The following is a 27843-nucleotide window of genomic DNA, read 5'->3' on the forward strand; positions in this document are numbered from 1 at the left end:
AAGGGCTTGGGGGTGGTCTATGGATTTAGACGTACGGTTGGCATTTGAGCTAGCTTGCAGCCCTTCTATTTGGTACTTATCTTATTGCTTAGGAGATCTTGGGGGATCTTACAGATGGTAATGAGAGCGATCCTGTACACGGAGGCAAGAAAAGCAAGGTTTGCATGTCTCACACATGGTTGCAAGTATGTCGAGAATACCGTGTATTTTTCTTATGGTATTTGCTAGCATTTTGATCTGGGTTGAAAAGGTACGGGGATTTTTGCGGTTTTCTGTTAGGCATGCCTGAGATGTGTGGTTCTAAAGGGCAGGAGAGAGGGACAAGTGCATGAGAGAGCATGTATGCGGGAGAGAGGTGTGCAACCATAGTCTAGTCGTTACGAGTGGGAATCTTAAGCGCAGAAGCCTTTGGGCTGAGTGTGTGTGTGGGGTGTATAGCCGAGAGAGGGATATGGGCTGTATGAGTCGCCTATGGACTGTATGTAGGAAAGCACATACATCTATGTGCTTGCTACAGTTGTAGGCGCGTACGGAAAGGCTTAACAATCCTAAGCTCGGTGAGGGTAAACACATGCAACAAGCAGCCCACACCAGCATTGTGCAGCAGCAAGTACAGCAAGTATATGCAGCAAACAGGCCGTATACTGTATGGTAGGCTCCTGTGGCAGCTGTACAGGTGTTAAGGTTTCTGCAAGGTGGTCTGCGAGCATGGTCTCAGTGCGGTGCAGAGAGGAGAGGACTGTGCATAGGAAAAATTTCATGCGGGGCTTAAATATAGAAAAAGCATGAAAACCCCTTGTTTTAGAAAAAAACATTTTTTAATGAACTTGTGTACTTTTAGAAAAAGCGTGCATGTTCAGTTTCATACATAAAAAAATATGTGGACTAATATGGAAGGGGGGCTGCTTTTTATGGGCACACACTGGCCTTAACCAAGGAAAAAGCTTCCACTACTTTTTTTTGGGGGGGAAAAAGGCATACACAGCCTTTCTGGACTCTAAAGAGGGTGTCTCTTTTGCACTACTCCAACGCGCACATTGGGATAGATTTCACTTTTTAGTTTTCTCCATAGTTGTCACAGTACGAAAATATGATATCGTACGAGAATTTTTGGTGCGATATGAAATTTTGGGATACCATACGATAAAATACGGTTTTTTTTAAACACTTACAATTTATGGAGCTTCAAGCTTGAATGTGAGGGATGGTTGGGGAGGGGAGTCTACAATGCTTGAGGAACCAGAACATGGAGATGTGTCTCTCCCAGTTGGATCTCCCAATTGTTTCCAAAAAAGAGCCTGCGTGGGTAATGCGATACCAAAGGTCCCCCAGTGTAGCGTTTATGACTAAGGGACCATCCTTTGCACAAATAGGGGCAGTGCATCTAGGGTGATAGGTTTAGGGACTCCTCTGTGGATCAAAATGGCCCTGTCCAAATCTTCTCCCTCGTACATAACTTGAGGATCTGATTGTCTAGCCTACCCATACCAGGGATCTCCAAGTGATGTAGCAAGATTCTCTCATCCTACCACTCAAGTGTACACTACTAGTCTACCTTGCCAGATTTTTAAGGTCTCTGAGCAACCCCATATGGAATATTGAGTGGACACGAAGTAGTGAAGTATTGCGGGCATTTGGGATCTTCGTTGAGCAGGATTCCTATTTTTTTTGAGCATTTGGAATTTTTTCTCAAGGTTGGGGGGGGGGGGGAGAATTTGTACCGTATGATATCGTACAGTACCGTATCGTACAAACTGTACGGTACGAATAGGTTCGTACTGGTACAAGAAACAACCATGGTTTTCTCTTTCCATCGCCGGATTTCTCGCACTTGGCAAGGCTCAAGGCGAGACAGCACACGCTTTCTTGAGATTTCCGGGATGGTTCTTCTATCCTCATGGAAACCCCGGCTGGATATCACCAAGGGGAGCATCATCGAGAGGTAGTTAGGCCCGAGCTTGAGGAGATTGAGGAGATGGGAGCGGTAGAAAAGCATATCTTGATACTGAGATGGCGAAACATTGGGAGGAGATGCTGAAGGGGGCAGTTGGTTTTCTTGCAAGGGTGGTTTTGAACGCGTCTTCTTTCGTGATACCTAGTTTGGGGGCTCTTATTTCATACCAGTGCTTTATGTGGATGGCAAGAGGGAGTTGATGGAGGAGTTTGAGGATGCATGGCTGAACGGAGGGAATATTCACTTGGAATTCCACCCTCTCCCAGATACTGGGAAGTACAGATAGTATGAGGTTCCTCAAGGGGAAGGCCCTGACCGAGTGGAGGGAATTGAGGGATAAGCCAATTACAGGGGTTGAATTTGAGGCTCAGTTCCGAGCTGAATTTCTTCAAGCGGAAGATGAGTTTGATGTGATGGCCAGACTTGCAGATTTGAGCATGTGTTGTGGGCTGTGTTGTATCTTTTGATCCTTATTCCGTGACCTGTATAGTACGGTGTTTTTTTTTTTTTTGGGGGAGGGGGGGGGTATTATTTCTTTTTTTTTTCCCCCCTTTTTTCTTTGTTTGGCCTTAGGCTTAAGATCCTCCCATAGTTAGTGTTTTTTCACTGCTTTTTTTTGACCGTAGGTGATGCCGTGGAGGGAGGACCTAGTGGGGGTTTGAACCCAGGACCTCTCGGTCCCAAGACAAACACTAAACCACTTTAGCTACAACCTCGTTGGTGGGGCACATTATTTCTTGTGTGGATCCTTTTGATTGTAGGCTACCTGGTGGATACTGAGGGATGATGAGGGGAGTAATAGCATGACATTAGATAGTGATGTGCACTTTGCCAGCGTGATTGTCATGGTTGTGAGGATTGACATAGTGATTTCTCTTAAACCTTTAGATTCAAGATTAACGTCAGTTTAAGCTTGGTAGATTGTCTGTGATTGTGTTAGATATCAATGTGATACCTTTGACGAAGGAAGTTCGTCAAGGTTGTTATTTCAATCGCAATCAAGGTTATCATACCCAAGTGCCGTTGACTTGTGGAAGTGACTATTTGTAGTTACTACTACTTTCATTGATCTTGCCTGTTTTCAAATTATCGATTGTAGCCTTAGTTTCACAATGTGGTTCTCACGATCTTGTCTGTCGTACATAAGCATTTTGGAGGTAATTGGGCACATTTTTGTTGCAATGCATGGTATTCTTGGAGGTGTATTCTTCAAGCATCCTTTGATAGAGTTTACATCTCTACGTTGGGTTTTAGGAGGGCTTCATGTTGCGTGGTAGTTTTTGTTACTCGGATGAGTCCAAGCCACGAGGAGTATAACCATCAAGACCAATTCATTGATGTGATTCAATATACTGATGTGATATCTCTATGGTCACATGAGAGAGCTTTATAGTTATCATGACATGTGGAGGATGGGCTTGCCGGCTAGTTTATATTCCTTGAGGTGCACTAGTTTTACTGGTGTTATATGCTTGGAGCTAATCCTCATATTAGCGGACATAATCCAACAGGGTTAGCAAGGTCAGGGGACCCTGGGATTAGGAGATAACAGGCAGATGCAAAGGGATAAGGTTCAGAATTAATAAAACTAGGCTAATAGCTATGTATAGCAGGTTATCTATTTATGCGGCACTTGTCATTGTATAAGTGATGCCTTGGGTTATTATTGTGGAGTATGTCGTGCGGTGCACTTCTGATGGGTTTGTACTTGGACCAAAGTTTCTATTGGTAGATTGCAGATAGTCTTTCAGAGGGCCCCTGTGGGAAGGCACTGGTGGTATGGGTGTTGACTGGCATGCATCTATGGAGTGGAGTCTTAGTCCTTGGCTTGGGGGTGGATTGGAGTACTGATCGTGTGGTTGGGTGGTCATCTTACCTGTATCCCTTTTATTTGGTTTTCTCTAATCTTGTGTTTAAGGGATCTTGCTTAGACAAGCTTGGGAGGCCTCTTACACTTGGGGTATCAGAGGCAACGATGATCATGGTGGCCTCTTACACTTAGAGGGTTGGGGCCTCAGACTTGGAGGGTGGGGGGGGCCTCCAAGTGTAAGAGGCCTCCCACGACTTGGAGGGTGGTGGCCTCAGACTGGCCGTGTAAGCTTCACGGGAGGCAACGATGATCGTGGTGGCCTCTTCACTGTAATGGTTGATGACATTGTTGCACCCGGTGGTGGCCGCCTAGATATTGCGCAAATTTTCTTGTGCCGCCTGTGTGGGATGTTGACGATCAAGGCCTTGATGTTCGTTGCGTAGAGTGTGTGCGTCTTCGGTATGCTTTTTAGATCGTTGCACACGTGGTCTGAGCTACACAGTAAGGGTCTGCCCCCTATGTATGCTTTTAGTGTTACGATTTGTGTTGTTCCAGGTTTTGGTGGCTTCTTCATCTACCCATCCCAACAAGACACGAACTCTTTATGTTGGATCATAGAGGCGTTTTCCCATGATGCTCTAATCCCAATATGTTGGCAGAAATTGAAGCTCTCCCTTACTCGATTAAACACACAAATAGAGATTCAAGTTCACGCAAGAGAAGAGAGATGAATACGAACAAAGATTCTCCATATTTCAGAAATCTCCACGATTACATTGCTTTGAGATAGTTATCACCTTTCATGTGAACATTACAACTCTTCACATCAATGACATCTATTAATTTTGCACCCTTTGATATCACTAAAGCCTTAGTCTCTCACACCCTTTACATTTTTCACTCATTTAAATCATTCCAAGTCCTACTAAAGTTGAGCATTACAAACATTTAAACATTTACTTTCTAATTACAACAAGTGCACAGTGTTATATGGGCAGCAGACTGGTATGGTGTGAAAAAGCATGATCATAGTCACATGAAAACCCGTTTTGTCCCTACGAAACATGAAACATTTTGAAATGAAACGAAACGCTCTTGATTGAAATGCCAATTCGCCCAAATTTGATTTAAAAAAGTGTCATGTGCATGAAAATGCCATGGACATTCTCTAGAGCTAGTCCAGAAGGGGCAGTCAGAAAAAGACCAGAGTTAGGAGCAAGCTACAGTTTGGAGCCAGTGTTGGACTTAGAGAAGGACTTGGATCCCTGTCGGCTGTACCAGAGAAGAGCAGGAGCTGTCGGCTGAGACAAAACGGCTGTCGGCTGAATCAGAAACAAGGCGGCTACAGGCGCATCACTTAAGTGGATGATATGTCCAGTCGGCTAGCCGACTGCTGGTTGGCCAGCATTAGTTTCGGGAGACACTAGCCCCCACTTAACTATAGGTTAGGAATAGAAATAGCTAGACTATTTCAAATACTATTATCCCGCCGTGCATCAGGTGGAAGAGGTTAGGTATTTCCATCAATCTGAAGAAAAAGGGTGAATGCGCTTTTTCCTGAAACATTTCCCAAATCAACACCTTGCGCCTCCTGGACCACATAGACCCTTTTACAACTTTTCGACGAAAATCAGATACCATTGAATGAGTCTCTTCGGATTGAGTTGGGTTAAATGCGCGGAATGTGTTCGCACCATACACCATCTTCAATATCAAGATCTCTAAAAGGATTGACTGGGAAGAAGGTTCTGCACGAAGATACGAAGTTTGCAGATCCATATATCCGGAAAGAGCCTATCCGTCCATCCCATTTCATCAATTTCAATGAATTATCAAAAGATTTGAACAAATATAAGATCTCTTGGATCTTTTGGAAAGAAAATATCTGTGAAAAATGGAGCCTATTCAGAGAGTATATACCTTGGTTCTTTACCCCTACCCGGTGGAGATACTAATACGATTCGATCAGAGAAACATATCCAGAAATAGTACTTAAAATAAGTGATGACTCGAATCATAATCCATGAAGTCCAAGAACCTATAAATAGGCAGTTTGCTCATTGTGTTATTCATTCAACTCCATATGAGTTGGGTCCAATTTAGGGAGACAGATTTTGGTGATCACCTTTTGTATGAAGCCAACCTAGGGCTGTAGAAGGGTACCTTTTTGTACCATATGAAATATACTGATTTTCCAGCCATATCTCTCTCTCTCTACTCTCCCTTCTGTCTGCGTTTTTGCATTAGCATGTTCTCAGTGGTGTTTAGGGCTGAAAGAAGACTCCGAGAGCTTCCGCGTGTTACATTGGTATTAGAGCATCAGGCTCAGCAAAGCTAAACACTGATTCAGTCCCATATGATGGTGTACAGGTCCAAGGTACAGGAAAGTACACGGGTACGAAGCCCAAGGCAAGGAACACAAGATCGAGAAGAGCTCCCAGGAGGTTTGTTGGTGGTGTTCCACAAAGCCAGAGGGGATGGCAGTCCTATGAGCGAGATAAGTTCTCGGGCAACGGTCCCAAGAGAGGATTCTCCTCCGAGGGGTCATGTGAGAGTGCCAGACTCATTTCTCAGGAATGAAGACCAAGACAATGTTCAAGAGTTAGGGCAGGAATGGATTGGGGACTGGAAGGAACAAATGCATTTGATCTTATTCAAAGTCAGAGTGGTTTTGGAGACCGGGCCGGGTTTTGAGCGAAAAGGGTTGCCAGAGATAGATAGATGACAGAGGGACTTCGGGAATAGAGTGGGATGATGACATTCATCCAAGAACAGGTTGGAATCCCGTCATCAAGTTTAGCAGAGGGGGATGTCATGTGCATGAAAATGCCATGGACATTCTCTGGCAGCCAGAAAAAGACCAGAGTTAGGAGCAAGCTACAGTTTGGGGCCAGTGTTGGACTTAGAGAAGGACTTGGATCCCTGTTGGCTGTACCAGAGAAGAGCAAGAGCTGTTGGCTGAGACAAATCGGCTGTTGGCTGAATCGGAAACAAGGCGGCCTTCAGGCGCATCACTTAGGTGGATGATATGTCCAGTCGGCTGGCCAACGGTGGTCGACCAGCACTCCATGAAGTCCAAGAAGCCTATAAATAGGCAGTTTGCTCATTGTGTTATTCATTCAACTCCATATGAGTTAGGGACAGATTTTGGTGATGTTCACCTTTTGTATGAAGGCAGCCTAGGGCTGCAGAAGGGTACCTTTTTGTACCATATGAAATATACTGATTTTCCAGCCATATCTCTCTCTTGTTGGGTGTTGGACTCGCACACACACACACACAAACCTACACATTAGGGTTAGGTGCAAGATAGAGAAGCTCACACAGAAATGAGAGAGAGAGAGAGAGAGCCAAAAGTGTGGTATCCACAAAATGCAAGTCAACCCTTGCATGTGTGCCACATCCATATAATATAGAAGTACAAAATATTATATGTTAAGAGTGTCCTTTCACACTTGATGTCCAAGGGGAAAAACCACATGGGAAAAAGTGCCCTTGGTTAAGCCCTGTTCACACATAGCACTACCATAAGTGAGCATATGCCTACAAACCCCCCCTGTAGTGGAAGTGTGAACCTGTACAAGGTAGCAGATCACTCTCTGTATGAGAGTAAGCCCAAAGCTTTGCGGAAAGCTTCAAACTTTTCTCGAGGTAAAGCCTTTGTGAATAGATCTGCAACATTATCCTGTGTAGGGCAGTAAGATAAACTGATCTCCCCGGCATGTAGTCTCTCTCTCTGGACATAGTGATAATGAATCTCAATGTGCTTGGTACGTGCATGAAATACTGGATTTCGTGCCACGGCCATAGCACTCTGGCTATCAGTGAGAATGGTGGTGGGTGTCTGCTGACACTCACGAAGATCAGCCAATAGTCTCCTCAACCATACACAATCTACTGTAGCTGTAAAGACTGCCCTGTACTCAACCTCACAAGTAGATGTAGCAACAGTGGGTTGCCAAAGCTGCAAGCTGCCCCCCCTGGGATAGAACAAACCAAGGGTACCCTTAAGATAACGAAAAATGCGTTTGACTGCTTGCCAATGCTTTGTGCCTGGGCTGTGCATGAATTTGCTCAACAAAGACACCCCAAAAGATATGTCTGGCCTCGTGTTACACAAGTAAATGAGGCATCCCACTGCCTGGCTGTAAATGCCGGCCTCAAAAGGTTCTCCAATATCATGCATAGTAAGCCGTACACCTAGTTCTACGGGAGTAGAAATGGGCTTACATTCATCCATGTGAAACCTTTTTAGCAAACTTTTTATGTACTTAGTTTGCTGCATAACAATGCCATCATCTGTATGCATAAACTGTATGCCGAGATAGTAGTGTAAGGCCCCAAATCTGACATATCAAATTCAGCTTTCAAATCAGCTTTGAAATCTGAAATTTGTGCTTTGCTAGTACCTGTAATGAGCATGTCATCTACATACAAGATGACTATGAGAATATCGGCATTGGTTTTCTTCACATACAATGTGCTTTCAGCTGGACTATTCTCATAACCTTGGCTGGTTAGATGAGCATGTATCTTATCATACCAAGCTCTTGGAGCTTGCTTTAACCCTTACAATGCTTTGTGTAACCTGCATACTTTATGTTCCTCACCAGGAACTACAAAACCAATGGGCTGATTTACATATACTTCCTCCTGTAAATCCCCATTTAAGAATGCAGTTTTGATGTCCAATTGATGCACTTTCCATCCTTTATGTGCAGATAATGCAATCACTGATCTTATTGTGGTCATTCTCGAAGTAGGAGCAAAAGTCTCTTCATAGTCTATTCCCTTTTTCTGGGAGTAGCCTTTAGCCACAGGTCTTGCTTTGTACCTGTCAATAGTACCATCAGACTTTCTTTTGACTTTGTACACCCACTTTGTTCCAATGACATGCTTGCCTTTAGGCAATTCCACAAGATCCCATGTATTGTTCTTCATGATAGAAGAAATTTCAGCTTGCATAGCTTGCAACCAATGCTCATTCTCATGTGCTTCTTCGTAAGAAGAAGGCTCTTTTGAATCAAAGAGACCACCCATTGCTAATGCAGACTCCCCACGATGTATATTCAAAGCATGGCTGGAACTAGCCCTTGTTCTACCTGTGAGTGGAGCTGCAATTTTGCTTTCTTGCAAAGTTTTCAGTAACCATCTTGGCACTGACTTGGCTGTGTCTATGGCTGTTTGCTCTTCCCTGACAAGATCTTCCACTTCTTCCATAGAAGAGGGTTGAATGGCTTGCTGTTCCACATGTTCTACATGAGGATTTTCTCTTGTAGGGGCTGGCTGATCTGAATCCCCCCTAATTGCAATGGGTAAAAGTCCATCAAACATGTCCTGTATGCCTGTATCATTGCTTTTATACAAGCTGTACATGGGCTGTTCTGAATTTTCAGCAAATACCACATCTCTACTGACAAAAATCCTTCGTGTAGTTGGATTATAAAGACGGTATCCTTTGCTCTCATTGCTGTAGCCCACAAAAATGCATGTAATTGCTTTGTCATCTAGCTTTGTTCGGAGTTGTTCTGGCACATGTGCATATGCCAAACACCCAAATGTACGCATATAATCCACTGTTGGCTTTCGGCTATACCAAGCCTCAAATGGTGTTATGGTTTTCAAAGCTTTTGTCGGACACCTGTTCAACACATGAGCTGCACACATTATAGCTTCCATCCAAAATTTGTGAGGCAACTTTTGTGCTTTCACCATGCATCTTGCCATCTCCATGAGAGATCTATTTTTCCTTTGAGTTACACCATTCTGCTGCGGTGTATAAGGCACAATACATTGGTGTTTGATGCCCTTTTGAAGCATATAGTCCATGAATGCATTTGACATGTATTCTCCACCTCTATCTGAGCGGAGTGTTTGGACTTTACATCCATACATATTTTCAGCCATTGCTACAAAGTGTCGAAAGCATGTAAACACATCTGCTTTCGCTTTCAAGGGGTAAGCCCAAGCAAGCCTGGAGTAGTCATCAATGAATGTGACAAAGTAAAGATGCCCCCCTATGGATGGTGTCCGCATTGGACCACATACATCACTATGTATGAGCTGTAATTTACTTTCAGCTCTAACAGCTCCATCTTTGGGGAATGGTTTTCGTTGCATCTTTCCCAAAATACACCCCTCACATACATGTCTTGGTGGAGACTCAAGAGGCGGCATATCATAAACCATATGATGCTTCTGCAAAAGCATCAAACTCTGAAAATTTACATGCCCAAAACGAGCATGCCATAGCTCAGCATCATGCATAGCAGGAGTGTGGACAGCCACTGTATTTGCATCATAAGTGCGCTTGTCATAGCTGTCCAGCTTATACAAGCCTTTGTATCGTGTTCCAGAAGTGACTATTTCATAACCCTTTGATGGGTCTTTTACCAAACACTTTCCATCTTCAAATTCAACCTTTAAACCTTGGTCGTGTATGGTTGAGACGGAGAGCAGATTTTTCTTTATCCCTGGAACATACAATACATTTTTCATACATATATTGGTACCATTGGCTGCAATAAGTATGACATTACCAATTTCCTTTACTGGATATGTTGTATGATCTGCACATGATACAGTGCGGCCATTTGAAGCATAAACCAAGTGCTGAAATACATCTTTGCATGAAGTGATGTGGCTCGAAGCACCACTATCAAAATACCATGATGCATTCTGTCTGTCAGATGCAATGCAAGACATATCAGTGTCTGAAGCACTTGGTGTGTCACTAGTGCATGTGACCAAAAAAGTGTACTCTTCCTGGATTACATTAGCTGATTGCTGTGCTTTGTCATCCGAAGAGTCTGCTATTGCATTGCCTGCTTCTTTCCTTTTCTCTTTTGCAATCCGTTTCCTACATTCACTGATGTAGTGTCCAGGCTTATGGCAGTAGTGACATTTGCCCTTCTTTTTGGGCTTGTTTGCATCCCCTTTGTCAGACTTTTCACCACCAGAAGAGGGCTGTCCATGACCAGCCTTGCTAGACCGTTGTCCCCCATGCCTAAAGCTCTTTGCTTTACCTTTATCCTTGGCTGTAAATGCCTTGTCTCCACCACGGTTGCTCGATAAGTTTGCTCTTGTTTGCTCTTCCTGCAAGAGTAAACCCACGAGCTCTTCAAAAGTGACGGGATCACCACCTCCTCTCATTGAGAGGTTGAGAGAGGTGTGAAAGCCCAAGTAGGAAGGCGGTAAGAATGAAGAGTGTTGGTGACCATCTGTCTGTCTGGGATAACCTCATCAATGTTGAGCAATTGTTCCTGCAAATCTTTCACTTTGGTGAGATGATCTGCCATGGAGTCACCCTTATCCATAGAAAGAAGATCCAATTGCATCTTCAAGTAGGCAACTCTTGTCTCGTTGCATACCTGATACATTGCTTCCAATGTGTCCCATGCAAGCTTCGATGTCTTGCAAGAACGAATGTGCGGAATAATAGTCCTTTTCACTGAAAGGGCTATCAATATGCATCTTTCTATGCATAGAATGAAAATAACACTTTTAGAATACACAAATGGAGGGGATTACTCTTTTTGAATAACATAAAGATAAAACTTATTTCCACAAAGTTTAAGAAAATTTTGCCATAACCTTCTTTGTATGGCTGACCATTTCTCAATTTTTACATTCTAAATCTACTTAGAATCTGCTCCAAGATGAATTAAAACACTCTAATCTAATCAATTTTCACTTCTAAAGAGCAATCAATAGGAAAAATTTAACTTAATTTGTTTGTTTCTCATTTTAGGATAAAGAAAGGCTGAAATTCTTAATGAAGAGGGGGAAGCCTTTCCATCAAGGCATAACATCCAATTTCACATAAAAATTGAGAAATCCCCCAAATTGCACCTGCAATTTTCCTTTGAATTTGACTTGCATAGAAGTGTCTGCAAAATCTGCATATGACCTGCACTGGAATGGCTGCAAAATCTGTATTTTTCTTTGGAAGAAAATGTGGAGGAAGAATACCTTTGGCAGCACGTGTGAGGAAGTAGGTGCTAGGCGGGGAGCACACAGTCGAGAGGCCTGCAGCTGTTGTCGAGGAGCACAGAGCACAGAGCACAGAGCTGCATACGGGGCTCAGGCACCACTTGGAGCTGCAGGCGTGTGCATGCACGTGGTAGCCAGGCGGAGCCGTGCAGAGCTGCAGGTGTCGAGGAGAGCTGCAGGTGTCGAGGAGGTCTGCAGAGCTGCAAACGGGTGCGCACACAGCTGACGAGGCACGCGGAGGCGGTGTGGCACCTGGTGTCGGGCCAGGCAAGCGGCAAAATCGAACTAGTATGCGTGTGGGAGATCATGCATTTGTGCTAGTCAGAAAGGTAAAGGCACGGTCTTTTCTCAGGGTGTCTATAAGCCAAAGGCAAAATCAGCCTAGTCTTCTAGAAAGGATGCCGAGAAGGGGGGTGATAAGCCTAAGAAGAAAGGCAAATGCAACTAATGTCGAAAGCCAGGCCATTACATCAATGAATGTGGGCAAGGAAAAGTTGCAGAGAGCAGAGGCGGAAGGCGGGTAGGTGAAAAGGAGGGCAAGAAAGGGCGGAAGGTTGGAGGATAGGTGAAATGGCGGGCAAGATAGGGCGGAAGGAAGAAGTGCTTAGATGCGAGGGGGGTTGCACTGCAGTACAGGGAGCTCCAACAATCTCCTATTTCGCAAGCTTGTACTCTAATAATCTTGAAACAAGGTGTCAAGTTGGTGACATTATGGAGGATCAATAATCACAGTTTTGGGAAACACTAAAAGGGCCTTTTGGGCTGTTTTGCCCATTGGGACCCAGGGTCCCAATGGCCAAAACACATTTTGGTAGTTTCAGCAGTTACTTCCGTGCTATTTTGGCCCACTAAGCTAATTTGTCATTGTATCCTCCTTTCTCCTACCTATCTTCCTTCCCTTTCCTATTTTCTTACATTTCCATTCCCTTTTCCTATTCCCATTCCTCTCGCTTGCTGGCATCTTTCTTGCTGACTGTGGGTTTTCCTATTTCGGTTCTTCCAAATTGTCATTTCTGTTTCCATTAATGGTTTCCTATAATCATTCTGAAAATACAAGCAGCTAAAGTTCACAGAGAGTTTTCTTTAATCTTAGAGAAAGGAGGGGACCAATGGCCAACTTTTCTGCACATTTCTTGCAATAAAGTTCACCTCTTGACCCTGTGTAGGGACACTCTTACGTCATTTCTTACACACACATATGCTGACTGGACATATATCTGGAAGCTCTGCCTAATGGCAGTCAATACATGACAAACTACTAGCAAGACTAGGAGTAATTGGACATTACGTTCAAGATTTTTTGTGGTAAAGTACTTCTGTGCTAGAGATAAAATGCAGCCTTTTAAAGACACATTGAGATATGTAAGTGTATGCTTTGCACTGAATCTATAAATTAGATAGCTTTTTTTTTTTTGGCTAACTTCCTTCTCTCGCTCATCAGGTTATACCTGGTTTTCGTGTGCGGATTATTCCTGTGATGGGCACCATTCCTGCCATGTTTGGTCAGGTCATGGCATCCTATGTGGTAACAAAGATTGCAAGCTTCACGGTTGATTATGAGCCTGTGGTAAACTTGGACTCTGATCTTTACAAGATTCTTCATCAGAGGCTCATTGAGCAAGAAGAGATTCGGTTTGGTTCTGCTATAGGTGTCGAGGTGATCTCATTGTGTTGCTCTAATGGACTTGTTTTTGCGTTGATCTGCTTGCATCTCCTTATGTTTTCCCTTTTAAAAAAATAAATCCTGTGCTTCACATTTAAAAAAATAAAAAATCCTGTGCGTCACAGTTTTTTTACTTATTATATTAGGTGGATTTGGAAGAAGTTGCGTATGTTGTACGCGAGATTTGGCATGGACAAAGTGCTCGGGATCAGAAGTTGAGATCGGCCGCTAAAGGAATGTGGCGTCATGTTAAAAACTTGACATTGACCAGGTTATGAAACTGATCTGGCATAATGGCATGTCAAGTTGATGTAGCATTGTTATCTGTTCACGTGTTTGTTGCATGCATTTTTTTATCGTTTAGAGAAAAAATTGTTTTCAAGTTATGTAAAAATGCCAAAAAGACCAAAAACACAAAAGGACCTTTATTATAAGAGGAGAGGAGATGATCGTATTGATGGCTGGTAGTGCTTTAGGAGGACTCCCTTTGGTGCCCATCGGCTACTGCCAACCATGCAATGTTTTGGATGAGGTCCACCAATGTGGGGCTGAGTTCTTTTTTTGGGGAAGGGAGCAGAGTCCTGGGTGGTGGGTGGGTGTGTGTGTGTGTGTTAATGCTGTGGCCATCTATGGCCCTAGTGTATCTTGCTCACCTTGTTGACACTACTGATCATATCATGCTGGTTTTCTTGGACTGGTGGTATTACACTGGCTATGCTCTGATCACTCGACGTGGATCAAGATTAGCGAGCTGGGGCTTCCCACCATCTACGCACCTGCCCTCCCTCGCCATTACCCTTCCTTGTGCTACCCTCTGCCTCCCTCTTCCTGCGTGCACCTGCCCTCCCTCGCCATCACCCACCCTCCCGCTGCCTCCCTCTCCCTGCTCGCACCCGCCCTCCCTTCCATTGCCCACACCCACACCTCCGCGGCCGCTTTCGTGCTCCCCTCCTCCATTCTCCTTCACTGACCCTCCTCCTCCTCCGTGCCTCATTCGTCCTCGTGCACCTCTCCGCTTCCCTCCTTGTGCACCCTTTTGCCTCCACCCTCTCCCACCCTCACCCCCTGCCTCCTGTGCGCCTCTCCACCCCTCCTGCTGCTGTCTGCCTTACGGTGCTTCTCGCCCATCTTGACCCTTTCATTGCCTTTTTCCACTGCCTCCGTTCTCACCCGTCCATGAGCTTCTGCCATCCCTGGAAAGTGATTATCCAGTCATGTCATCATGGTGGTTTGGGCATCATTGATCCAACTATTCAGAGCAGAGCCTTGTTGGGCAAGCTGGTCGTTTGAGGCCTCAACCAGGTGCTGAGCCTTGGAAGGCTTTTCTTCTTGCAGAGATTTCGGCGTGCAACCCCTCTCTTGGTGGCCCTTGGACCCCTAGTGTGCAGTGGATCTTCATGGAGGCCCATTCGACCTGTCAACATATCTACAGCTCAGCTTTTTATTACCAGTTGAGGTGTTAAATTTGTACAAAGTCTCATGGTATGTTAGAGCTTCTTGTAACCACCACCGTGAGACCATGATGGCTGGGAAAGAATGTCAGTCAGAATCAATCCCTCCTCCCCCCGTCCCCCCGCCCGCCCCCCCCCCCCCCTTCCCCAACAAAAAAAAGAACCAACGTGCACACCGTCCTACGAAATTGGCTTGCTGCAGGCCAAATTCTTTTCGAGGTCCTTTCTCTACTCTTATCCTTTTTTCTTTTCTTCCTTTTTACTTCTCTTTTCACCTCTCCACCATCTTCTTTTCCTCCTCTATTCTAAATTCTCACCTCTCGTTTAAAATTATCTTTTCGAGTAATTCAAAAAGTAGTTGTGTTCCTACCTAATTATTTGAAGAAAACTGTTTTTGGAACCTTGTAAATTTGTGTGTGTGACAACATTTAAAAACAAAACCTCAAAAACCTTTAAATTTTATGGTGACTATGGGCTAGACATCCTCTCTGAAACAAGTGATTGATTTGCTGTTCAAAGTTTTTATTTGCCATAGTAGCTGGTTTAACTTTCTGGTTCAGAGAAAGGCAGATGTGCGTTTGTGAATATGAAGCCATGAACAAGGTAACACTCAAGATCAGTTTTACACGGATAATTAATGACATCCTTGGCTGCGGGCTGCTCACTACACAGAAAATCAATCCGATCTCTCCCAAGGAATTGAAGGGATGGAAAGATGGGAGACCACCTGGCATGCACTTTGGAGGTTAATATTCAGTGCGAACACTGATGAGTGGAGGAACAAGGGGTTGCAGGTTTTCAAGAAGGGATCAAGCTCTCAGTGCAAGAAAGCTTTCCTAAACATTGTGTCAACCTCCAAGATCAATTGGATACCCGTCATCAAGCTCAGCAGGAGGGGATGTCACATGCATAGCATGTGGACATGCTTAATGCCCAGTTTTAGGCTATGATTAGGAACCTTCTAGGGAAGTAAAGAGCTGAGTTTTAAGCTAGGTATTTTACCCAGGTAGTCAGAAAGAGTTGGAGGGTTTTTCCATGCAGTTTGGCATTACATTGCATTTTATGCTTGTCCTCTGCTGGCTGACAGCTGGCGGACTGTATATAGGGGTATTTACAGAGTCTATAAAAAGGTTAGTTCATTCCCTTTTTTAACCATCTAATTCCAGGTTTGTGGGACATGTCAGGCATAGGAGGGGGCGACAAGGCTGGGATCTATGTATACATTGATAAGTATATAGAAAATCTTTTCAACAACATACTTGTTCTCTCTGTTCATCTCTGTATTTTGCACAATTCTTAATACAGGCAGTACTTCCGCATGTGATATTGGTATCGGAGCTTGCATGATCCCAGAGTACCGTTGCTGCCCATGTGTCACGTGCATCCTGCACTTGGATGCCACGTAGAAATATCTGTACAGAAGGTGCAAGACCTGGGATGGAAAATTGGTCCCATGTGAGCCCAGTTTGGGACGAGTCAGCCAAGGTTCCATTCCAGCCGTCCGAGGTCAGGTGTGCATTTTCCTGCACATGAGTCCAAGGTCAGGTGTGCATTGTCTTGCACATGAAACAGTGCCAATCCGCGCTGTGAGTCTCCCTCTGGAATGATGTCAGTGGTTCTGTGTATCTGGTATGGTACTGGATGCCAGATCACTGTGTAGACAGTTAGGGTTTGCATATAGGAAAGGGGCCAGCCCATAGGGCTACCCCAAGGACACGTGGGCATGGGGAAAGTGTAAGACCACCTCCATAAGGGCCAGGAAGGCCCTGGCTGTACCCACCAGCCATGGGATGGCCATAGGAGGGCTAAAGACAGCCCTGGGGCTCTTGGACAGGTGGCCGAGTGGTCACACAGCCCCCAAGAGACTGAAATCTAGGTGTGGGGCAGCCCACACAGGCTGTCCAGCAGCCAGTTCTGAAGTTCATGGTTGCCAGCCTTCATTGTAGACATGCGCAGCATTTTTAGCATTAAATGCTGTATTTTTCCAGTCGTGGAGCAATTTTGGGACAGCCGACTGCTGTAGAACCAGCCGATTGCTTTCCTGGAGGGTATAAATACCCAAGGCTCAAATCAGTTCATTCATCTCATCAATCACCAAGTGCTGAAGCTGAACCAAGGGCTAGGACAGCCAAGAACAAGCTAACGCAGAAGGGGTGAAGGATTGAAGGTCAAGGGCAAAGATCCATCTCAGCCAAGAAGGTTCAGTCAGTCTTTTATTTCAGTGTCATGTCCCACCCACCCTTAGGTTCAGTTAGTCTTTTATGTCAGTGTCATGTCCCACCCACCCTTACTTCATTACGCATGGATGAAACCCTCGCCAATGTCTTGACCTTGTTTTGATGTGGACCAAGTGGTGGCATGGATGATCCTGGAGGTGCTAAATTGGTGCATGATTGGAAAACACAAAGCACAAAGGTAGTTGTTTCTGCTGGCCGAGTGTACATAGGGGTATTTAGGGAGGCTATAAAAAGGCTAGTTTATTCCCTTTTTTAATCATCCAATCCTAGGTTTCTGGGATAGATCATAGGCATAGGAGATTTATTTTGGGAGCCACAAGGCCAGGATCTATGTATATATTCATGAATATATAGAAAACGCTTTTCAGCATTATCCCTCTTCTCTCCGCATTTTGCACAATTTTTAATACTGGCAGTTCTTCTGCATGTGACATGAACACCCTCGATAGACTCCCTTGCATAATTAATAACAACTCCATTCATTCTTACGGATAATAGAATCCAAACCATAGGTTGCACCCCTCAAAGATGTTGCATCAAACCCATATGCACATGTACCTTCTTGGTCCTATGTACTCCACCAACTCCATGCTTGGCTCTGATGAGGGGTACCATTCCAGGTTTCTCAAGTAGGCAGCATTTGTTGATCCCATAGCAAAAGACCCTCCACAGCATGTCGAGAGATTTCACCCAAATGATCGAACATTGTTGACGGTTTGTTCAGAAGGAGTGCAAGTAGTAGGGGATGTCACATGCATCCCTTACTTGGATGCCACGCGGACATATTGTACAGACAAGTGCAAGGACTTGAGATCACACGGACATATTGTATAGACAAGTGCAAGGACTTGAGGCCAAGCCCATAATTTTGCTGTGCAAGAACCGCCACTAGACAGCTGCTGGAAGTGACCACAAGAAGCCGCCGGGAAGCGATCACAAAAGCTTGCCAACTCACAGCTATGGCCAACCTAGGATTGGGTCATTGGAATCACACAAAAAAACGAGAGAGTGAGAGCACAAAAAGCTCAACATGATATTAATCCTAAACTAATAGGGAGATGCACAAGCGTCTAAATCTTTGCAATTATTGTTATATTTACACTATGATAATGGTCATATAAATAGGAGTGATGCCCCGTGGCCACCACACTCGAGATGAGGTGCCAGGTGTCCACTGAGGTACACATCATTGCTTGGGGCTGTTCCCATGTACAAAGAACCCTTAAGTTGAAGTCCATATCCAAGTCCAGAAAGAGATCCAGGTCCAAATCCAAGTCCAGACTCCAAATCTAGATCCAAGTCCAAGCTATATGTCCAAGTTCCATGTTCATGTCCAAGTTCCATGTTCATGTCCAAGTCCAAGTTCAGCTTAATAGTTGATGAAATCTTCAAACATTTGAGCCCTTCTTTGGTTCCGTTCCCTCTTGGTTCTCCAAGCAAGGAATTCTTCGTCTCTGAGAAATTGTCTGAACTGTTGAAAGTCATGGTACTCTTCTGATGACATGGCTGTGGTCTTATGAGTAATGGGTCAACGACCCTGGTTCTTATCTTGAAGTCTTGCATCAGCTTGATAGTTGTTCCCTTCATTAGACCCTTAGTTTCCCTCTTCTCTCGGCATGGCTCTGTCACCCCGAGAATGTTTCTTCAAGAGAAATGCTGCTCTTATACCACTCTAAGCCCAGCGGGGCGTGTAGTGATGACAGACTAGATATAAAGAGAGGGGAGAGAGAAGGAAATAGGAATCTTGCACAATATACCACGTTGAGCGGGGAACATGCCCCGCCTCCTTTCAGGAATTTATTTAGGAACAATCCACGAGCACGCTGGCGAGGATCAATACAATCAATGAATACAAAAGAAATCGATATGCCAATGTAGGATATCCAAGTCAATGTTGATGTTGAGGCACGAGATCTCTGATGCCGAGCACACCACGGGGATGACCCACAAGTATCTCTCACCGGGCTAGTACCAGATCCAATATCCAAATCCAATGATCCAAATCCAAGTTCAAGTCCATACCCAAGTCCAGATGTAAGTCTAGAAACAAATCCAAGTCAAAATCCAAATCAAATCCAAGTCCAGATCCAGGTCCAAATCCAAGTCCATATCCAAGTCCAGATCCAAGTCTAGAAACAAATCCAAGTCAAGATCCAAATCCAAATCCAAATCAAATCCAAGTCCAAGCTATATGTCTAAGTTCCATGTTCATGTCCAAGTTCAAGCTTTCATGTCCAAGTTTCATGTCTAAGCTCTATGTTTCATGTCCAAGCTCTATGTCCAAGTTCCATGCAGCTTCATGCCCAAGCTATATGTTCCATGTCCAAGCTCTATGTGCAAGTTCCATGTTCATGTCCAAGCTATATGTTCCATGGTCCAAGCTCAAGCTTCCAAAGCTGGGCGGTGGCTAGGCGGAATTGGGCGGCGGCTGGGCTGAGTTGAGTTGAGTGGCGGCCAGGTTGAGCTAAGCGGCGGCGGCTCTAGGGTGGCTGAGCTAGGCGGCAGTCGGGCTGAGTTGAGCGACGGCGGCTTTGGGGTGGTTCAGCTAGGCGATGGCTAGGCTGAGCTGAGCGGCGACGGCGGCGGCGAGTGGATGAAGATGAGGGTCTACTTGCTCTCCATAAGCTTGATGCCCAAAACAAGAGGGATCTAGCTTCTTTTATACTTGGGGAGGGCCTTGCTTTTTGCCAAAAAGCCATCATGCTTTTGCTTTGCCTTTTTATGCTTTGCTTTTCCCTTTTTGTCTTTGCTTTTGCTCTTTTCACTTTCATTAATAAAACATTACTCAACTTTTGGTGCTTTGCTTTTCTGGCTTTAAGGCCTTGCTTTTTGGCATTAGAGTTGCTTTTTTTTTTGAAAAAGTGCCTTTTAGCTTTTTGGTGCGGCTCAGTCTTCTCTTTCCAATGGTGTCCTTGGCTCGCGGTCAACCTTGTTTGACTTTTTGCTTTTTCTTGCTTTTTGACAAAAAATGGTGCTTTTTCTTAATCAAACCTTATGGATCCTATCCCCATGTCTTCTTCCACCTGTCTGGTGTGTGGGCACGGGTTTCATCATGTGAAATAGAGCTAGAAGGACCAAATAGTTACACCTTCCATTATGAACATGCTCACCAGGGTTTCCCCTTCCACGAGGCTTCACTCACCAGGGCAACTATCCTTCCATGAGTTCACAAAATTCACTCACCAGGGTTACCACCCTTCCATGAGTTCACAAAATTCACTCACCAGGGTTACCACCCTTCCATGAATGAATCCATCTACAGTTGGTGCAGACACAGTTCCTTGCTAACAAGATGCTAGATTACATGACCCTCGGTGCAGACATAAGTCCCCAACCAACAAGGCATCATGTCCAGTCTACCAAATGCACTCCATGTTGGTACTCCGACCACACACCTTAGAGGAGGGGTGGGCTCAAGTTCGCTCTACCACGTGCACTCCGTGGTGGTACTCCTGATCACGGAGAGGTGGGCTCAAGTGTAGAAGATAAGATGAGAATAAGCGACATGCATAAATATCCTGGTTCTCCATAAACATGTCTGCAACAGATAGTTTTACAGGCATTGCGGCAGCCAATAGTTTTACAGACATATCGGCCGATAAAAGAAATCCATAGAAAAATCCTCGATCCATGAGTTACGTATCCCAAATAAAGGAAGCCAAAAAAACATACTCCATCCAAGCAAAAGGAGCTAGAAACTCAGTCCAGGACATATCCGTAAAAAAAACCATATAAACTAGAGTTTTCAACCATAATGTTTACCTGAAATAATTCAAGGCAAACAAACAACACACGATTCTCCTTGTACATGCAGACAAGGGTTAAGTGTCCAAAACACGTGCAATAAATTGCAAAAAGTAGCAGCTTTGTAAAACTCAGTCGGCCAGCAGAGGAGAGAGAAACTCCAAGAGGGATGCACATGGTAAAAAGAGAAGCTCCCCAACTCCTTTTAATGAAGTCGACTAGCTATATTTGAAGTCCTTTTTGCCAAAAATAATCGGGTTGGCCCAAAATAACTACTTTATGCTTTTCTTGGCTTGTACTCCAAGTTTTAGCCCAAAAATATCAACTTTTATGCTTTTCCTGGCTTGATGCCCAAGTTTCATCTAGATGCCTTCTTTTGTCCACTTGTCCATGCCCAAAATAATAACATGTCCAGCCTGTCTTTAATGATTTGGGAGCACACTGACTTATAAACATTATAAGTCACTTTATTGAATAAAATCCCATGCTACTCATGCTGTATGGCCATCTTTCAGGCCAAACCATGCCAGTAAAATGCTCTAGCTTTCTTTTGTGGAAAATCCCTGTTCACACCTTGGTTCCGCCCGATGTGTGAAACACTGGCTAAGACTGGTGAAGGGACGAAATGGTGACAGTGCGTCCAAATCTTTGATAAGATAAGAGCCATTCAAAAACTTCTTTCCTACTGTAAAGAGTCCTTCCCAACGAATAAGAAACTTCCTATCCTTGCGGTTATCCAAACGGTTGTCATACCTCAAAAGCAAGTCACCTTGCTCAATAGCGTCCTCCTCCTTAAATTTGTTGTCAAACAAGTTCTTTGAATGTGTGGCTCGCTTCTCAAACCATTCCAAATAATGTTCTGGAATATCCTTTAACACATGTAGTTGACGAAGTTGTTGTGTCAATGCCTCTTAATCTCCCCATCCATGAGCAAGAGCTATCCACAAACCTGGCACCTCTAGCTCAATAGGAAGAGTAGCATGCATACCATAGACAAGGTGGAAAGGAGTAAAACCCAAAGCCACCTTACGCATTGTATGGCAAGTCCGCCCTTAATGCATGAATCAAAGCATAGTACTCGGCCTCATTGTTCGTATGAGCACTGTCCAAATTAGAGGAGGAAGAAGAGACCTCATGACCATCACTATCAATTAGCACCATACTTCCACTACCTTTGGCAAGTGCTCGTCGATATGCCCCATAAAAAAAAAAGAACACATGCATGCTCAAGAGGAGCCAAATCATAAGAAACCTCGCAAAGTACCTACAGGGAAGAAACCACCTCCTTCTCCCTCTCATATTCCTTCCTTGCTAAGATGTCGACAAGGGTAGCATGCATAGATTCTTCCACCAAGAATGAGAAATCATACGCTTGAAGCTCCATCAACCACTTAACAAACTTGCCCGGCGGAGTCATCTTTCTCACTAAATATGTCACAGCGGCCAAAGTGGTAAAAACCTTAAAATGCTTAGGAAGAAGGTATGAAGGAAGCTTCCTTACTGCAAAGAGAAGACCCAAACCAAACTTCTCCATATCCGTATACTTCATCTCCATAGGAAGCATCACTTGCCCAATAATGTAGTAGATCGATGACATAAAACTGTGTCCACCTTTTTGCAAAGAATAGTCTCCAAAGACTCTTTGCCAACACTTAAAGATACATAGAACTCCTCATCCCAATTAGGAGGCATATTGGTGCAAGTATTCTGCATATCTCTCATGCCACTTGTCAGGCATTTTTCTGTAAAGGTGTTTTGAGTCCGTGTACATATGGCATGCGTGGTGTGCAATAAAACTTTGCCCTGAATGCCCTGGCAAATGTACAGGCTGAGTGGTTTTGTTGTGAGCTGGTATATGCACGTGTTTTTTTAAGGGAACAAATGCTGGAGATCTGGAAGTTTATTGCAACATATGGTGAGCGGGTGGTTACTAAATGCATGGCACCGAGACTGAATGGCAACTCATGATTGGTAATGATGATGCCGATGATCACGAAGCCGTAGGCAGCTCTGGTTTTGGAAAGGTTATGGGTGCCGTATATCAAGGTGAAGCAAAGCATTAAGGTTTTGATAATGCAAGGTATGAAGGTTGGGATGATGGCCATCATCGAAGCTTTAAAAAAATGAATAAAAAAATACCAATCAACATGGCCAGCAATGAAGTGGCCACGTGGAGTTTTATTACGCCGCCAACACAACCTCTCGAAGGTTGGCGAACAAACAAGAGTGGCCGCCTTGCAGTCAAGTGAGAGCCTGGCGGTGATTGTGCTAAGAGAGTCGGGGTGTTCTGCAGGCGCAGAGAAGGAGAAAGAGCCGACTGGAGAGAAGAGTGGCCGCTTGGAGCCGGGGTCCAATGTGGAATCGCAGCGAGAGGAGAGCGTGGAGAGGTAGCTGGAGAGACCGCTTGCAGAGGCCAGTGTTAGCGCTAGAGGAGGCGCTCGGGGGATTAGTGGCCTGGAGCGCAGGGTTTGACTGGTCGCGAGACAGCTAGTGGGGCGACTAAGGCGCCAGCGTACAAGCTTGGCGAGCAATCGTACATAAGAGCTCCGGGGGGATATTGAAGACGATGCTGTGAAAAAGACAAGAGGCGGTGGCCACTGGTGAGAAAAGACTGCGGGAGAGAAAGCAGTTGTAGACGCTGGTAAGAAGGGATTGGAAGGAAGCAGTTGGTGAGGGTCGTGAAGGTACAGAAAAAGAAAGTAGAGCCGCCGGGTGTGTGTGAAGGATAGGGGGGAACTTTGCAGCCACGACAGCATGGAGATGTTGGTCGCCAGAAATCGGGTCGCCAAGTAGAGAGGGAGAATCACCTTGCGTAGGTGCTGCAGCAGACAAGAGAAAAGCTGTGGGGGTGATTCTGGAATTCTGCAGGCGCAGAGAAGGTCGAGGAGCCGCCTGTGAAGCTGGCAAGTAGTGAAGGTCGCCTTGTACATGGACAGGCTGACGACTGGTGAGGCGCCAGAAGCCTGGCTAGGGGACTTTTCGGGCACTTACAGGTTGGCTAAAGAAATAGGCAAAGGGCGTAGCTCTGGTGGACAAGCTCGTGTGGGTGAGCTCCAGGTCTAAGGTGTTGGCCGCCTTATTGAAGGAAGGCTGCTGGTCGAGCTGCTGCAGGCGTGGAAAGCAAAGGCCAGGATTCGTGTTTGGTATCCACAGAAACTGCTGGCGTCAAGGTGTTGACGGGCAAGGATTAGGCTGGCTCTAAACTTTATTGATTGTGACATTGGATCGTGGTGCTAAATCAAGGGAGTTCATGCTTGGTGTTAACAAGCTTGTACCTTCTAGCCGGTATTGGGATCATGTACCTTGTTGGTGTGGTGGTGTTCTTGGTTTGAAGTTCTAATTGTACAACGTATTTGGTGGCTAAGGTATATCAAGTATGAATAGTTGCACAATAATTATGAGACCAAGTTGTTTGCTTTATGTGAAAAATTCCCTACTTGTTGCCAGTTGTGGGTGAGCTGAGTGAGTTGAGAAAGGAAGGGAATCTAGGGTTCTGAATTTAAGGTGCTGGTGTATACTCTGGCTTGAATCCGTGTGGTGTCTTGAGAGATTTCTTTTTCCAGCTAGAGAAGCTGATGGTGCCCCGTTCGTGTGAGTGTTTCCAAGTTTGGGAGGTGGAAGAGCTATAGAGGCAGGGTTTTCTTTCTTTTTTTCACCTCACACCACTCATGCCTTCGAGTGTGCTCGTGAGGGAGAAGCTATGGGCTATGGCTGAAAATGTACCAACCCATGTTGAGGGACCAACCATACCTCATGCTTACAGGGCACATGTATCTATGCCTTTTGCATCACATTTTGCTCCTAAAATGATGCCAGTCATTACAGGGGCTGTCCCAATGGACAAACATGCACGAAAACATGTTGAGATGCAGGCACATGCATCAAAGTCTCGTGACTTCAAAGCCGGAGACAAATCTATAAAGTTTGACGCATATCATGTGATGCATCAAAGGCACTTGCTTTTATTGCCCAGTTTGATATTGCTTTCAGTGATAAAATTTCACTCAGAAATCCATGATCCGACATGTAAGCATGTTCATGAAAGACACTACTGCCCTTTGGTGGCTCACGATGAAGCTCTCACGATCATGGGAAGAGTTCAAGGAGAGGTTCTATGCTCAATTCTTGCCTCCCAATGCATTGAATGAGATAACAATGAAGTGAGATTGCGTGAAACAAAATGAGGGGGAACAGTGAATGCATATGTACAAAAGTTTTGGAAAGTGCTTTTGGAGGTGTCTCCATTTATGCATGTCACCAAAGCGGAAAGAAACAGAAGGTTTCAATTGGGATTGCAACCCGTATACAAAGCGGGACTACAAATGTATCCTGGTCACACCTTACACCAACTAATCGCAGCCGCCACTACCACCGAGCAATTGGAACTCAAATTGAGTCGATCCAATAAGGCTAAACCCTCATTTCAAGGCAAAGAGAGGGCTGTCCAAAACCTGCAAAATAATGGACAGCCACCTAAAAAGGACCAAAACCAAGATAAAAATGGTCCAAAGGCTGAAAATAACACTACCAAGAAGCGTTCCTTCAAAGTGAGAGACTATGGTCTCACTCCGGAGCAGAAAAAGCAATATATAAGCGAGGGGAAATGCTTTACTTATTGTAACACTGAGCATATTGCAAAGGCATGCCCAAACAAGAAGAAGCGTGATAATGCAAATGCATCAAAGCCTAATGTGCATATGGTTCCGGATGTGCAGGGCAACACTTCACATGATAACAAAGACAGGGTTGTATGTAAAGCTTGGGGACAGCTTAAGGATCAGCCCGCTTTGTTCATGTTTGATGATTGTGCAATTGAGAACTTCATATCTACTCAGATGGCAGCTGCTTTGGGGATTGAAGTGGAGGACATGGGTCCTCAAATTGAAGCACGGGCTGCCTTCGTTGGTAGAGAAGTGCAGGTCATGCCTATTATTGGCAAGCTATGCATACACATTCAAGGCTATGTGGATCATGAGGATTTTCTTGTGGCACCTTTGAATGGTTGTGATGTATTTCTTGGAAAGCCTTGGCATACACGTATTGATTCGTGCAAGGCTTATAAGACCAACAGGATCACCTTCATGCATAAAGGCCGAGAGCATGTAATTGATGCTGGTGAAGAGGGTGATACCAATCCCCTTGTATCTCATGTACAAATTAAGAAAGTAATGAAAAAGAGTGTTTTTGTATACTTGATTTTTGTACGGGATCATGTTGAGGAAAATAATGTACATGTAAACACTCTTAGTAATGATAGGCTGAAATTCTTGCAAGTGTACAATGATTGTTTTGCTGATGAGTTACCAAATCAGTTGCCTCTAGTACGACCGGAATGCCGGGTAGCTCACCACCTAATAGGCCAGCCTATCGTGTAAGTACATTCCAAAAAGAGGAGATCATGAAGCAGGTGAATGTGCTTCTTGAGAAGGGTTTGGTTCAGCCAAGCTGTCCCCATATTGTTCACCCGTCCTCTTGGTTCAAAAGAAGGATGGATCCTTTCGTATGTGTGTGGATTATAGAGCTTTGAATAAGCTTACCATCAAGAATCGGTTTCCAATTCCACGCATAGACGACATCATTGACAAGTTGGATGGATCGGCATGCTTTAGCCGAATTGATCTCAAGAGTGGGTATCATCAAGTACGTGTAGTGCCTGAGGATGTACACAAAACTGCTTTCAAGACAGCATTTGGACTTTATGAGTATCTTGTTATGCCTTTTGGACTTACGAATGTCCCGGCTACAGTCAATAGAATGATGGATCGCATATTCCGTGGGTACAGAAAATTTACAAGTGTCTTCTTTGATAACATCCTAGTCTTTTCGAAGACCGAAGTAGAGCATAAAGGTCATTTGGCTATTGTTTTTGAAGAACTCCGTAAGCATAAACTCTTCATAAATGCAAAGAAGAGTAAGTTCTTCTTGTCAGAGATACATTATCTTGGACATATTGTGGTGCGGATGGATTCTGCAAAGATTGATGCAATTCGGAATTAGCCCGAATTAAGTTCGGTGCATGAGATCTGTAGTTTTCTTGGATTATGCTCTTGCTACCGCAGGTTCATTCGGCACTTTGCATGGATTGCTTCTGCTTTGCATGGTTTGACAAAGAAGAAAGCCGCATTCAAATCGACTAATGTAGAGAGAGATATATTCCTCAAATTGAAAGATGCAACTACTCATGGTCCAGTGTTGATCATTCCGGATTTGCAAAACCCTTTTAGTGCGGAATGTGATGCATCTGGAAATTGCATAGGAGCTGTCCTAAATCAAGAGAGACATGCCACGGCTTATGAGAGCCATAGATTGCATGATGCAGAGCTATCTCTTGGCATTTATGAGAAAGAGCTCTTGGCTATAATTCATGTACTTACTATACGAAACATTACCTTCTTGGGACTGATTTCACACTAAAAACAAATCACCAGAGTTTGAGGTATTTTTTTACCCAAATTAAATTCTCAAAGAAGCATATGAGGATGGCTAATTTCCTCTCTATGTTTCATTTTCAGATCTTGCACACCCCAGGAAAGAAGAATGTAGTGGCACATACATTGTCATGAAAGCCGTATGCAGCAGCTATCTCGGTTGTCTCTCATGGGGACTTGTCTGCCATTTGTGATTTGTATTATATACGGATGCTAATTTTGCCACTATTTGGGGATGGCTAGTCATGCACATGCCTCATATGTGATCAAAGAGGGTTATCTCATGAAAGATAATTGCCTATGTGTGGTGTCAGCCATGAGACAAAAGGTTTTGGATGAGTGCCATGCTCCTCCATATGCTAGTCATAGAGGCATGTGTGGTGAAATTTGATAGGCAAAAGGTACCAGATTTGCTTCAGCCATTGCCTATTCCCACGCAGCCATGGGAAAGTATTACAATGGATTTCATTACGGACTTACCATGGACCCAACAAGGTAATGATGCAATTTGGACAATTGTGGACAGGTTTAGCAAGCAAGCTCACTTCTTGCCGATCAAAAAGA

At 44.5% G+C, this 27843-nt stretch overlaps 1 protein-coding gene across 4 annotated transcripts in view; it reads left to right on the forward strand.

Moving 5' to 3' along the window:
- Positions 1-27843, forward strand: part of LOC147607825 (NAD(P)-binding Rossmann-fold superfamily protein) — a 109943-nt gene that overhangs the window by 50495 nt on the left and 31605 nt on the right. For all 4 annotated transcript variants that reach the window (XM_086789583.1, XM_086789584.1, XM_086789582.1 and 1 more), the window contains 2 exons: positions 13198-13413; positions 13566-13690. In XM_086789583.1, the coding sequence (XP_086645709.1) occupies positions 13198-13413; positions 13566-13690 (341 nt within the window). The remainder of the gene's footprint in view (positions 1-13197; positions 13414-13565; positions 13691-27843) is intronic.

The sequence above is a fragment of the Cibotium barometz genome, chromosome 54 (genome assembly GCF_041138505.1).
Source record: "Cibotium barometz isolate CiBa-2024 chromosome 54, ASM4113850v1, whole genome shotgun sequence".
Classification (NCBI taxonomy): Eukaryota; Viridiplantae; Streptophyta; class Polypodiopsida; order Cyatheales; family Cibotiaceae; genus Cibotium; species Cibotium barometz.